This window comes from Dromaius novaehollandiae, chromosome 10 (assembly GCF_036370855.1).
Source record: "Dromaius novaehollandiae isolate bDroNov1 chromosome 10, bDroNov1.hap1, whole genome shotgun sequence".
NCBI classification, from domain to species: Eukaryota; Metazoa; Chordata; class Aves; order Casuariiformes; family Dromaiidae; genus Dromaius; species Dromaius novaehollandiae.
In genome coordinates, this window is record NC_088107.1 from 4,902,809 (window position 1) to 4,917,546 (window position 14,738).

General features: G+C 41.4%; 1 protein-coding gene across 3 annotated transcripts in view; it reads left to right on the plus strand.

Moving 5' to 3' along the window:
- The window catches only part of IGF1R (insulin like growth factor 1 receptor), a 181,934-nt gene that overhangs the window by 154,627 nt on the left and 12,569 nt on the right, over positions 1 to 14,738 (plus strand). For all 3 annotated transcript variants that reach the window (XM_064517916.1, XM_064517915.1, XM_064517917.1), the window contains 6 exons: positions 909 to 979; positions 3,593 to 3,822; positions 4,123 to 4,233; positions 6,495 to 6,654; positions 8,947 to 9,076; positions 13,502 to 13,636. In XM_064517916.1, coding sequence (XP_064373986.1) covers positions 909 to 979; positions 3,593 to 3,822; positions 4,123 to 4,233; positions 6,495 to 6,654; positions 8,947 to 9,076; positions 13,502 to 13,636 — 837 coding nt within the window. The remainder of the gene's footprint in view (positions 1 to 908; positions 980 to 3,592; positions 3,823 to 4,122; positions 4,234 to 6,494; positions 6,655 to 8,946; positions 9,077 to 13,501; positions 13,637 to 14,738) is intronic.

The following is a 14,738-nucleotide window of genomic DNA, read 5'->3' on the forward strand; positions in this document are numbered from 1 at the left end:
TACTGGTGATTTTCTTTTTCTTGAAGAAATACTTAATGAGAACTTAATAGAAGTCAGTACAAATGTGTTAAGCATTGCAACTGTTTGTGTAGAATTCTTTTTTATATTATACTCATAAATTATACTCTCTGAGAACAATCCCATTATTTACAGCTCTTAACTCATTCGCGTGGAGACTGTACGTGTTCTCCTCCGGCATTTGAGCAATGGGCCTTGTGTCTGGTGATGCAGGGTACCTACTTGGCCTTCCCTTGAGCTCTCCTACGTGGAACATGTGCTAACTCATTCTTCTTTCAGCTCTTGTTCTCTCTCTCAAAAACATTTGGTCTCTTTTGTCTTTGGTTTTCTGAGGTCTGATTGACGATTTTATTTGTACAGCCTGCCTCCTGCAAGAGCTCTCGCAGTGCTGAATAAATATGTCTTATACTGAAAATCACCTCAAGAAATTGGGGAAAAGGAGGGGGGTTAAAATAAAACAGTAGAAACAATTTATAAAACAGTCGAATGGAATTCCCCATAAAAACAATCCTGTTCTTGGCAAAATAACTTCTTTCCCAGTAGAGCAGGTGATGTCCTCAGCCACAGGTCTCCCACGCGTATCACCATTCAGCTGCTTTTCTTAAAGGAAGTTTACCTAGCAACTAAAAATACCTTATGTTTTTGCCTTTCTTGTGCTGATTTGGTATAGAGAAGACTGAAGGGGGAATTTCCTGGGAACACTATTCTGGATTGATTTCCCATGGATTGTGTGAGGTAGAAGAACTTTATTTGTCCTCTTTCTCCGAAAAGCTCTCCACATACAGTAAACAATATTTTGTGGTTGAGCAAACAGTGGAAAAGCTGTAGAAGAGGTGGTCTGAAATTTGCTTAGGTTTAAAGATTAAAAAAGAAAAAAAATGTTTCAACAGGAACAGTGACAGACTGGGCAATGGAGTACTTTATGCTTCTGTGAACCCTGAGTACTTCAGTGCTTCAGACGGTAAGTGTGGCCTTACCCTTCGGATGCTTTTCCTTTCATGTAGTCTATTTATGTCTCACTTTAAGAGATGCAGAACTCTGAAAGAGATGTAGTAAAACTCTTTCCCCTAGCCATTTTGTTAGCACACCTGTAGGTAATCCATCATTGATAATATATAAATGTCACCAGTTTACTGGAATTGAGAGGGGGGGTTGAAATTTTTCCCTATAGTTTATTCAGCTGAGACAAATTAGATGCATTAGGTTCATTTTCAGGTTGTCACCCACTCATCCAGTGATTTCTTTTAGATCATTTTCACTGGAATTAAAAAATTCATGCATTCATTGTCTTTCATGTTTGGTCTTATAAGTCCTATTCTGATCTATTACGAAAATAAAACACTTCTGATGTGAAAAATAACAACATTTACAGAGACCAATACCGTCTTCTCATTTCACATCCCCATAAAACTCCCCAACAACTTTTTGTGTTTAGAGAAAGAGAAGCAATATCGTGAGCTTTCAGGTGTATCACATGCAGAAATTTGGGGTTAAAATAAAAAACACAGATGTTTAATGTAATCCGTATTCTTTTCTCTTGATGTGTGGCATATAAATAAGCCTGCTTTTCTCTAGCTGGCAAAACAGTTCTTTAAAGCTAGTTTCAGATTGACTTAATATATTTGTGACAAATATATATTTGGAGATGACAGTGTTCAGAGGCATTAGACTGTTGCACTGTTTATATCCCAGCTGGTATACTTGTGTTCAGTGCTCTGCTCAAAGAGTGAAATAATCCTAGTTGCAAAGTCAGATATTGGGTTGTTTGGAGCATCTTTAATTCTTGCTGTTTTCTGTAGGAGATGCAATGTGGATAATGCTCTTTGAATGCAGGAGGAATGCAAAGGGTAGAAGTTGGGAGAAATGGCAGTTAGTGGCCTCTTTTCTTAGAGAACTGGGAAGGGAAGTTCTGTACGACTGGCAATGAGACTGAGAAAATCTAACAGCACATAGTGATTTGGAAGGCTGTGCAGGAAGTTTCCAGCAGGACAATGGTGAAGGTGTCCGCTGCCAAATAACAAGCAAGAATTAAAGCTGATTTCAGGAAGATTAAGGTTTATGGTTCATTAAGATTGTTTGGATTTAATTTCTTGTGTATATACACATGCCTGGATAACTCTGCCAAAATTCTGGACCTTGAGAAAATGGATTTTTTTCGCCTGATCTGGAACAAGATTAAATTCCTTAAAACTTTCCAAGAAATAAAAAGTCTAAAAAAAACCCCCTGCTTTTCCTAGAACAGTGCACTTTTTTTTTTGGTTTTGCTTTCTGTATTATTTTCCTGCACTTCAGCATGGCAGGCGGGCATGCCTGCTAACGGTGAAGTTCTTGGCAGTTTTTGTGCTGGCTGCCACTGAGCAGCAGCAGGAGTTGAATGACCCTGATGGTCCAGGTATCTTCAGCTCTGCATTTCCAGAAAGTCCGTGTGCCGGAGCTGCTGTGGAACGGAGAGCCCTGGAGGTCCAGCTTTGGCTGAATGAGTTGCGAGGGTCCCGCTGGCACCCTGCTTGCTAGACAAGTAATGTTTTTTACAACTGATTTTTACAACTTAGAGGTGTGGGTGCACGTGATGAGCACGTGCCCACACTGTACCGATGAGGTATGTGCAGAGCTCTGCAAGTGCAGGAGGTAATCAGAGCATCAAAAGAATTTCCTTGAGGCCCCAGCTCTTCTGTTTATGGTTTGGTTTGGTGCTACTGCATTAGGCTCTTTGCAGGAGTTTCCAAAAGCTCCCTAGAGGCTAATAGGTTTAGCCAGAGTCGCAGCTGACTCCCTTTTCCTTTGCTGCTGTTTGTTACAGCAGTGCTGTTAGACTTAAAAGTCCGTTGACGTTTTTGCTATAATGCTCTACTTCTGCGTCCTGTCGTTTCCCTCATCCAGAGCATGTGGCACGATCGTCCTCTCCTTTGGTGAGTGGTAGGCGGCAGCATCAGTGACTGCTCCGAGCTCAGATATCTCCTTGCCTGAGGCAGTTATCCCTCCCGGCAGTCACCTTCCAAGGTGTCTCTTCTGCCTCAGATCAAAGGTGCAGGAGCAGCAAGTTTTGCCTTTATTGGTGCGAGAGAGCTTGTGCACAAGTGATAAGGATAGCTCCGTGCCACGAGGCTGTTGGATTACAGAGTATGTTTCCCTGTAGCCATAAAATCCATCTGGTAACAGAGAATACAGCAGGCGCTAAATCGATACAGATGATCAAGTACGTTTGATGCTATCTGGAAGAATTAGAAAAACCAAGGATCCCAAGAAAAGCTCAAGCCTGAAGTACTGTCTCAGGCTTCTTCCCACCCTGGTTTTGTGCTTTGAGGTTCCTCATTTCTATCGCAATACGTCAGTACCATAGTGAGGCCCCTTCAAGTCCATCTACCTGTTTCTTTAAGGTTTATCTGTATGGCAAGTATCTGCCTATCTCTATATGGGGAAGACCACGCAATAACTCTATGTATGTCCTGTCAGCACTGGGTCTACCATTGTTTCAGTAAACTGTTTGGGCAGTTGGTATCCTAAAGCCAAGAGTGATCCCACCAAAGGGGGGATGCACCAATGGAGCATCATGGCCTGTTCTCTCTCTCCTTAGTGTACGTTCCTGATGAATGGGAAGTGCCTCGCGAGAAGATCACCATGTGTCGGGAGCTGGGGCAAGGCTCCTTCGGGATGGTTTACGAGGGAATAGCTAAAGGAGTGGTGAAGGATGAGCCGGAGACGAGGGTGGCCATCAAAACTGTCAACGAGTCCGCAAGCATGCGTGAGAGGATAGAGTTCTTAAACGAGGCTTCAGTGATGAAGGAGTTCAATTGTCACCACGTGGTAAGTCATCGAAGTGTGGCAAGGCTGCGATTGATACAGCCATGTGTACTGGCAGGAGGGTGCTCAGTGCACGTCTTCACTGACTCCGGAGCGGTGTCTGGGGATTTTAGCTTCAACTCTGTGCAGCATTGTAATGTATTGATAAACTGGCATTGGGGGTGGTACCAAATCCACTTCCAGACCTTTGCCGCAGGCTCATGGGATTTTGGGGGGGCTGCCCTTATATGTTAACATGAATTAATGGTTATATCAGTATAATCAGCTGTATTTGTGGTTGAATGTTTGTTTTTTCGCTTCAAGGTTCGGCTGCTTGGCGTAGTTTCTCAGGGTCAGCCGACGCTGGTTATCATGGAGCTGATGACACGTGGGGACCTCAAAAGTTACCTGAGATCATTGAGGCCAGACACCGAGGTGAGTCATGAGCTATTAGATATTTTCTTTTATTTCGTCATTTAGAATCATGTTGGAAGGAAAGGGGTCACGGTGGAAGCAGCAAGCTGACCCATGTTGTCAGGTTCTCCGCGCCTAGGGAGCAGCTGTCATTTCTCTGCGGAACAAACCTTTCAGATGCTTAGTGACCCAATCCTCTGCACTGAACTGGCACCGCAGCTGAGCCTCGCTGCTCTAGGCCTTTGCTTATGTTTGAGTTAGCAGATTTCTGCAGATCTTTTTTGGGTGGCTTACTCTTCCTTTCTGTCATTTTTCCTTTTCTCTGTATTTTAAATGTCACAGTCCTGTATTTGTTAAATTAAACATTCCATAAAAGCAGCCCATTGCAGAAATTCAGGATTTGGATTAATTTTGTTTCTCACTTGCGGAAACAGCTAAAGTTAGCAGATGTTCTTAGCATGTTCATTAATATTACTTGCTCTATGATTATTTTTCTTTCTGACCTGTAGACCAAGCATTCGGTGTAATTCACTTCCACTGCTAGCAGTCAGAGTAGGACAGGGACACAATTACCTTGTCACCTCTTCAGTATGTATCTGGAGAGTTCATGTCAACGATCTGTTTTTTTTTTTTTTTTTGCTTTCTTGGGTTTTTTTGCTTGCTCCCCTGTATCTGAACTCTCTTCTTAATGAAGGGAAAGTGTGTTTATAACTTCTAGCAATTAGCTAGTTTTGCCCTTGTCCTTAAGCTCTAAGAATGAAACATGAGCTGCTCTGTGATCTGCAACAGCTTTTTTCGTGAGGAAGTCATTGCAAATAGCCCAGTGCACTGCACTGCATAGGTCCCCTCTTGTGTCATTGAGCCCTATTCTCCAGATTTTAATTAAATCTCCTGTCTAATCTAATTTCTCATTAAGAGGTTAAACACAAATGTGGCTAGCTGAAACATTCATGTTAGGACGGTTGTGCGTGATTTATATCCTGCACGTTGCCTTTGTCGCAAAGTCTGGTAAAATCTAATGTTTTCGCTCCTATGCATACTTCAATATGTAGGCCAACAGTCTAAAATTGCCACATATAATATAGGGTCCGAAAGATAAAGAAGACACAGAGGTCATTTGCCACTGAAATCATAGTGAACTATGTGGAAAATTTGCTCAGCAGTTTTCTTTGACTATTACTTTCACAATCTAGCACTTCCGATGCAAATAACTTATAGAAACAGAACATGGGCACATGGTATATATAAAGAAAAGAATGAATATGGTAGTAAATGGACTAAGGGCATGACTAGCATTTGTGATTAATAATGTTTCAGGTTATATTAAATAGCTTTGGTTGAATGCAATTGAATTTGGCAAACTTTGTGACAAGGGGCAGCGATGATGTGTGGAAATTACCAAAATGGTGAGCTCTGTACTCTGCTTTTCTGCTTGTATATTGGTGTTCTCCAAAGCACTCTCCAAAACACTTTCCATGGAAGGTGGGTAAGGGACTGTTTAATCTCTGGATGGAGATGTGATAAAGTTCATTGACTTGATCTGTGCTTTGTAGAATCTTTCTCATCATTAGAGTTGTGGATTCGAGGCTCCCTTTTTGGTTACGGTGTCAGTGATGATTATCCAAAGGGTATAAATCTTAGCTAGATTCATACTGGTAAGGGATGGTGGGATGTTACTGATGGTGTATAAATACCTGAAATCCTTCATCTAAGAGGCTGAGAAAGGCAGAGCCACATATCCATGTATGGATAAGGAGTGAAACTGCTTTAGAAGAAACCGTTTCATAAGCTTTTTTTCCTGTTTGCAAATAAAAGTAATTCAAGGGACGACTGGTTATGGAGAATTGGGGATCAGGGAATGAAAACATTTAACATCTTCTGGTTTATTTGTGGAGATAGTAAAGCAATTAGTAGAAATCTTTGAAATAACTCTTTTGCTTTGTATTTTGTAACTTGTGTGGCAGAAGGGTGGGCATTTAAACCACTTAGGTATAAGGTATAAAATCCTTATACCAAAAATTCCTACTTGCTTGAATTCTCTAAAATAGAACAACGTGTTATAAAGGAGCAATTTGGGAGTTCTCTGTGTAACCCAACTTGGTATGTCCAATTTTACCACTAAGGTACTATGGTCTGTGTAATCATAAGTTTCTGTTTAGGCTGGTTCTTGTCAGGCTTAATTGTGATAATCTGATTGGAGAATGATAATATATTACAATTTGATGTAGAAATAGTTGCTTTTTTCTTTCCTCTCACTGTTTCATTGTCTTAATCTTGCTTAGAATAATCCTGGTCAGGCACCTCCAACTCTGAAGAAGATGATTCAGATGGCAGGAGAGATTGCTGATGGGATGGCATACCTCAACGCCAACAAATTTGTTCACAGAGATCTTGCTGCGAGAAACTGCATGGTGGCAGAAGACTTCACTGTGAAAATTGGAGGTGCGCTTTCTTGACTTGAACACAAATGAAAAACATCATCGCAAAAATCAGCATCTTAGAAGGCATTTTAATTTTTTGAAAGCTGTTTGAAAGATCTTTTAAAATGTAGCTCTGTGTTAAATATCTGCAGAATGAAATATGTTCCCTATGAAGGCTCGCTGTGATTTAAGACCTGTGAGCAGTCAACACTGAAATGAAACTCTTGGAATGTCTCTACTTGCTGTCGTTCCAGTGAGGAAATAATATAGTGCATGGGTTTAAAAGGAGCTAGTGAAGCAGTGATCGGAGGTGCAGATGCTGCAGACATCTGGGTGAATGGTGTAGTTACCACTAGTGTGTCATTTGCTTTTTTTGCTAATGCAGAATAGTAATCCCACCTCCTGTTTATTGATTCAAGAATGAGAATTTTAGGATTATTTTAAAGCATATCAGATTTGGAAGTGGAATGTAAGGTTTGACTTCTGCTGGATGCTTTCCAGCCTGAACTGGAGTTCTGCTTTCCAAACAACAGAACAGCTTTTCCCCTGCTGTGTGGTTAGAACACCATTCTTTCTTTCTTTCTTTCTTTCTTTCTTTTTTTTTTTTTTCCTCCTTCCCTTCACCACTTCTCCAAAATAGTGTCAGATGAGTTTTTTCAGATTTGTCTCCAGAGAGGGTGATTTTAAGCTTTTGGCTGTTTGAGAGTTGTGCATATTAAAATAGTAGGTATGGTAACAGCCTTCTGCTGTAGGAAACTAACTCTTTTGCCCTGTGCTTAACTCAGGTATTTTGATAATTCCTGTAAGTAATACTGTCATTTGGGAGAAAGAAAATATGATTTCATTTTGTGTCAGATAATTAGGAAGTGAGATCTTTGAGGGGGGCTGTTGATTTTCTACAGGTTTGGTGGACATCGGTCTAAATCCTCCTCCTTCTAGTTTTTTCACTCCTCCTTCCTCCACCCCATCTTTTACAATTCATTGAACTGAACGTGGTGCATTTCTCACCTTTAACGTGGTTACCCCAAAAGCATTCCCAGAAATGCTCTGTGCTGCTATTGAAAATCCCTTCTCGCAGGAACAGTGTGGGAACATCTTCACTGGAACACATCACCTCAGATTGTTTAGATCACAAAAGAAGAGCTTTATGTTACAGTGCCCTATGCTCACTGCATATCTGTTTCCTATTTGCATTACGTTTTTAAAGAATTTTCCATTCAACGAGAGTAAAGTCACCCTGGTGTGTGGGAGTGATGGAGTAGCTGCACAGATGGGCCCTTTTAGTCCTACTCGCTGAGGGTATCAGTGTCCCTAACAGGCAAGGAGCAGGAAGGATCAGTGGTCACTCATCCAAGCTGTAGACTGGTAATAACAACAGTGAAAATTGCTCAGACTGGAGGATTTCTCTTCTCTTTTCATTCCATTCTTCCCTGAAAAAAAGCCCAGCAGGTCTATATTGATAAAGTGAATTTTGCCCTAGCCCTGCTGTGTCAGCAGATAGAGTTTACTATTAATAAGAGATTTGATGGTTTACTAGCTTTTGGATTAGTGTGTAAGAACATGGTTACTGGGTTAAACGGGATAGTCCCAGGCTTTAACAGTAGGTGCATGTCCAGAAAAAAGTACAGAAAAAAGTCTGAAATGAGTCTGAATTGCAGTTAAGAAGCGGACATTATTAGACCCAAGTCTTGCAAATGCTCACAGTATAACCAGAGGCATGGCTTTCATATCAGCGTGTAGTAATCATATAGTCGTTTATACTTTTCCATAAATGAGTAGCCTAATCTTCTACAGTATTTGAGATTGAATATTTTACGGGAATTGGAATTTAACTTTGGAGGGAAGGGGGGGGGAAAGTGGGAGGAGAGATTTCCCTCAAAATATGAGATTCTTTAACAAAAATACATAGTAGGAATACTAAAGGGGCTTTTACATTCTTTTCTTAAGACTAAAAAGAAAAGAAAATCATTGAATTTAGTGTACGGTTTAGGGAATGATATGCCCTCCAGAAGACAGCTTACTACAGGGCTTGAGCATAAATCCTGGAACTTTTAATACCTTTAAGTCATTCAGACTTGCTCTGGACTCAGTCCTGCCCCACTGAAGTCAGTAGCGAAAATCTCTTTTGGTTTTGCTGCCAGGGAGAGTAACCAGCCCTCAGAAGACAGGTAAAGCGCCTGCAAAATAAAATGCCATGGTAACAGACTGCAGATTCTTTACACCAAACTGTGATTCTCTGCAGGCTACAGTGGCATGTAGTAATGAAAATACTCATCGCTTTATCGTATGAACTCACAGAATTTGTACCTTCTAGATTTTGGCATGACGAGAGATATCTACGAGACGGATTATTATCGTAAAGGAGGGAAAGGTTTGCTACCAGTCCGCTGGATGTCCCCAGAATCACTGAAAGATGGAGTCTTCACAACGCACTCCGATGTCTGGTAACAAAAAGGGGCTGTGAAAACCTGTTTTAGCCCCTTTTCTTTCTAGCCTCTTTTTTCATTTTAATATACTTAATATACAGCTTCTTCTGCCTCTTCAAAGGTAGCGCGCTCTATCCACTGTGAGTCACTCTCCTTTATATCATGCTCCTATTGCAAAGTCAAGAACTCATGAGGTTAAATTCTGTTCTCAGACACTTTAGTCTTAAATGGATTTCCAAAATTGGAGGTAGAGGCATGTTTCCTGCTGCGGGTTGTAAAATCAGTTGTGCAGTGAAAAACATCACCTTCACCTGGAAGAGCAAGTGGTCATTTTTCCAATTGCCCTCCTTCAAGAAAAGTATTAAAAGTTGCCAAGAATATGGAAACGTTCATAGTGCTGACCTGTTTTTCTATCAAAACCTTCTGTGAAAATAATTCTGCTTTTCTGCACAGAGTTTGTGTACACTAGCGAGCTTTTTTCTTTAGAGTTCTCCCTTGTGTGTATCCCTCTCCATCTGGGGCTTTGTTTGCTTGCTTTATAATACCGCAAGATGCAGGAATAGGTTTTTCTTTAAAAGCATATTGCATAGTTGCTGTATCTGTGCAGTTATTAATAGAGGTATTCAGGAAATTTCAAAATATACCTCTTAAAAGAAGTAATACTCTGGAACATTTCTTTTCCCCCTCTCCCCGCGCAGCTTTTGCAGATAGGTAGGGAGGGCTTGGCAGGAGAAGAATATGTACTGACAAAACCTCTACTCTGTCTTTTATGGTTTCTCTGCCTTCCTAACAAGATGTTTTTACTGCTGATATGTTACAGAATTGGCAGCTGATTGCCTCCAAATGTCTAGAAGTCAGTAGGAGTTGTATTTTAGTAGTAAACTGCATTTTCTCTAAACAGTTTGAGGATTTTGGAGACAGTGGACTGTATTCTGTAGCACCGGCTTTGAGTGAAAGGTTCATAATAGAAATTACATAACAAATGAAAAAACAAAGCGTTAGAATATTACTTACCAAATTTTATTCATGGCTTGTAACTTATTTATGTACCCATAAATATGTAGCTGGAATTTGTGATGGCTGCACAAAGTGGACAAAAATTTGAAGTAAATCCCTAGAAGAATTCCCAGATTTAGAACCGAATGACTCTAGAATGGCGAACAGGCAGACCTGCCCATTCTCCCCAAACAGCGACTTTGAAGTCTAGCCATCACCTCCAGCAATTGTATCAAAAACAGATTTGTCAGATACAGATGAACTACAGATAAGTTGTTATTGCAGAGAAGTTGAAGTATTGCTGTTTTTCCATGCACGTTTTCCTTTTAACCTGTAACTGTTAAGTGATGTTATTGTTTAAACAAAACTCAGATGCCAAGCAAAAGAACTATCCATGTGACATGAAATCAGGTGTTGGAACTAAATCAGGGCTTTGACTGTTGCAGGAAGTACGCGAGTTCTCCCTTCAAATTTAACGAGGTTTTGCATTCATCAGCCATTCAGCCCAAAGTAGGGCTCATCACACAGTATTACCGTTTAACAGCGGCACGGCTTAGGAATGAGTCCCTGAGCAAAAGATCCTAGCAAGGCTGCAGAAGTCAAGAAAAGGAAAGTAACTTGTCATTAATAAGGTTGGAAAACTTAGGCAGGAGAGGGAGAGGACAAAGATTTGACACATTCTTAGTTGCAAGACTAGAGAGAGAAAGAAGTTGCCTTCTGGAAAGCGGGTCCACAGCTCTCATCAGTACTTCAGCCGGTGTCTGTTTGGGATGGTCTGTCATCTAACTGTAAGACGCACCTTTGTTTTCTGAAACTTTGTTCACGTAGATATACTATCTGAGGTACAAAAGCTGCTTCAACATGGTGAATATACTGTTTGTGTACAACATGTACCTTTATGCTTGCCACATGCTTCCCAGCCATAGATTCAGAGATTTCAATCTGAATTCTGAGTGTATTGGACCTTAACTTCTCACTGCCATGTAATACTGTCTAGTCACTTGATCTGCTTAGGGCTGAAGTGGTCATTCCAGTCTACTTTTCAATAACCCGTAGACCAACCATATGCTATATGTTAAAGACCTCATGCTAGGAAAAATCACCTGAGTCCTTACATTGGTTCAGATTTTGAAGTTGCTTCATTAAAACCATGTTGTCTGCAGTTTTGGAACAATTTATTTTCTTCAAACAGTAAAAAATGTTGAGTTTGTTTTTCCTGCCTCTTTGGTAGGATATTGTGACATCTGGTTCCGTGTTCTTAGACAACGTTTTTAGAAGCCAAAATGTCAAAAAGACAAAACTGTGCAAGTGGTCAGAGTCCAAGATTTATAAACTGTAAGGTGAAATGGCAAACTGCAAAAGAGCGTCTGGAGCTTTTGAAGGGTGGAGCTTTATTTTGGTAATTCATTCTTTTATTGCTCTGCAGACTGAAGAATGAGGTAATTAGACAAGACTGTTTTTGTTGTAGTTAGGGAAGGAGAACATTTTAAAATGAATGTAATACTGTTCAGGGTGAGGGTTTATTTCTATAAGTAAGTCGGCATCATCTTGCACGTTTTTTTTCTTAGAGCTGGTAGTTGCCTTGAAGGAGCCACGTAAGTTTATTTGTTATGATGACATAACTAGGAGGTGCACAGGACTTGCTCTCGTTATTCCTGCAGTGATCAAAGCAGCTTCAAAGGCACCCAAATGTTGAGCTGACCCTCCCTGCCTCCCTCCCCTGAAAGGCAAACAATTGCGAGTCTGTTTGTGGCTTCTGGCTTCAGCTGCAAACCGTTTTAGATATAGTGGATAACTGAAAGATAAAACCACTCTACCATAACCACCTAATAATACTGGACTCCTGTTTCCACAACAATACCCTATTGATACTACAGTTCTTTCTCGCAGCTCGACTCAGCATTTTAGCCGCAGAAAACAAGACAGCATCTAGATTTTCTTTCACTGCACAGCAGCTTAGAAGTAGATGGTTCTTCAGTGTCGGGAGGACAATATCAGCCTTGTCTGCTCAATAAACTAATTTTAAATTGGGATTGATATGTTTAGAAAGTGTCAAAAATTATATCCAAACTACCCAATTATGTAAATATGCTTATCTTTCTTCACCAGTAATCAATTCATATTGTTAGACTAACTTTTTTTTTATTGATACAGATCAAAGAAAGTCTGATCTTTATAGTTGGTAGGAAGGAGCTCGCAGCTCTGTCTCAAGAACCTGGATACATACATATTGCAGAAGGAATAACTGGCTTTCTCCTGGAGGCTTAAATATTTTGCTGCTGATACAGCAAAGTAGACTCTTGGTGTGAGAAGCTGGGGAACATTTGCATTTCTTCTGTTCTCTTCAGAAGTTGGTTTCAGTGCTTGCTGTTGCGTGTTAGGTGCCTTGAGAGTTACTTTGCACCTTTGACTTAGACTGTGGAAGAAATGAAGGCAGAGTGATAGATGGAAAGTATTACCTGAGAAGTGCTTGTGCCTGGGGAACGGAGGTTTGTTTGCTCGTTTTGAATGGTAAGGTAGCCAAGATGCACAGGTGTGTGGTGTGTGTTTACTGCCTAGCTCTCAGGTAGCAGAAGTGGTGAGGGAAAAAGCACAAGTTTTAAGTTGGATTTGTGTGACTCCAGTATTTCTGATGAAAAGCAGCTTGCACTGGAGTGAGAGCTTATGGTTCTGCATTACTGCCCTCTCAGCTGCTGTCAGGAGTACCTGAGACGCACTGCATGAATATTGCCCTCTGCTTAGAGGGTTTGATTGCCCATGCCCACCCACACCCTGATCTTTTCGTAGACTTTAGCGATCAGGTGTCTCTCCGGTCTGAAGCCCTGAGGTTCTCTATACGGGGAGTGCAGGGACAGGAACAGTGCATTTTTTTCTTCCCTGCTTTTTTCCCTTTCCCTTCTTCACTGGTGTTTCCACTTTCCAGCACACCTAGAGTCTGAACCCAAAGCAATGGGAAAGGGAAATGAGGTTGGAGCTGATTTTTCCAGACAAGCTCCCAGTTTAACTCTCCTCTGGGTTGGGAGGCTTCTGGTCAGAACAAGGAGCTTGTGGTGGCGTTTTTACTGCTTGACCTATACAGACCCTGTGTAAGCAAGCAACGCTAGACCTTTGAGTGGTCATGATCATGGCCGGCTCTGAGCTGTAAATTTTGGTGTGAAAAATAGAGATGTAATACTCCTAGTCTTGCTTATGGAGTCAGTAGAGAGAGGCCGTTCACAGAAGGGTGGTTCAGACTGGGGAGCCTGTTTCTGGCCATTGACTCGTGTTGGGCATGCGCGGTTGCCTATGCTAGATGATGTGGATACCACCATAGGTGCATAGCCTTTGACCAATTGGATTTTCTTTTTAAAAGAGATCACTTATAGACACCTACCTTCTCAGCATCATCTAAGAAAATGATCTTTGTTCAGGTTGCGTGGCTTTCTAAAGTTGCGATTTGTTTTCCAGGTCCTTCGGGGTTGTACTTTGGGAGATTGCAACGTTAGCAGAGCAGCCGTACCAAGGCATGACCAATGAACAAGTGCTCCGCTTTGTGATGGAAGGAGGCCTGCTGGAAAAGCCAGACAATTGTCCTGATATGCTGTAAGTGTCAGAAGTTATCTCTGATCTCAGTGCGCAGCGTATTCTTCTTTCTGATGCTTTCGATGTCCACTTCTGCCTTATCTGCAACAGGAATGGTTCTTAAAATGTGATAGCACTGTGAGATGCTGTTTGAACTGTCTCTGTCACTCTTAATGTTTTGTGGTAGTTAGACATGCCATAAAACAGCTTTGCCTGTGGCCAGCGTCTCGCTCTGGGCTAGCTCTCTAATAGGAACGCAAAAAACAATCTTTGTGTTCCTGAATGAATTTAGGTTTAATAAAACCTCAGAAGTGACGCTTATTTTGACTTTGTGCCTAAATCTTGTCTCTTCTGCTTAAAATAATTTCTGTTGAGAAAAAAGAGCTTAGGATGAGCATGAAATATGCTGTGCGTAAACTCCCTGGAATTCAACTTTTTAGTGGTGCGTACGGCTAAATGAACGTATCTTTCTTCTGTCAGGAGCAGCTTTGGATCTGCTCTTTCAGTTACAGAGCTCGCTGCGTTGAGATAAATAGATCTCCCCTGCCTACAGTTTTCTCTCCTGTAAGCAAAGAAAGAAGCATGCAGAAAAACCTTTGTCTACGCCTAGTATCAGTATTCAGCAAAGCCTTACGGTAGTGGGGAGTATGCAGTGCAGCAGGCGTCAGTTTTTAGCTTTACATTGTTGAAATACTTCTGCTGGCTTTTGTGTACAGCAGTTTCAGTTGTTCAGACTTCAGTACTTTGATATACTTCCCAAACTGGCTTTTGGGAAGGAAATACTGTGTCTTGCAGTTATTGAAATTTGTTGGAGGCCCACAGAAGGGATACAATCACTTAAGGGCTTCAGCTGCTTGGGATTCTTAGGAAAAGAGCTTTTTTGGCTGGAGCGCTGGCTTTGGTTTCGGGTGACAGGCTGTTGTTTTGTTGTTGGAGGGGGGTGGGTGGTGTGTGCAGGGGGAGGTGTAGCTGCCATGCGAGTCCTCCGTTTCGCATTCTTTCCCTTCCCTGATGCTGGGGAGAATTTCTGGCAGTCGGATTGATTGGAGGTTGTTTAACAGGGTGAGAGCTGTGTAATGGAGGAGGGGGAAGAGGAGGCAGAGACGGGGAGAGAGCAGGCGCG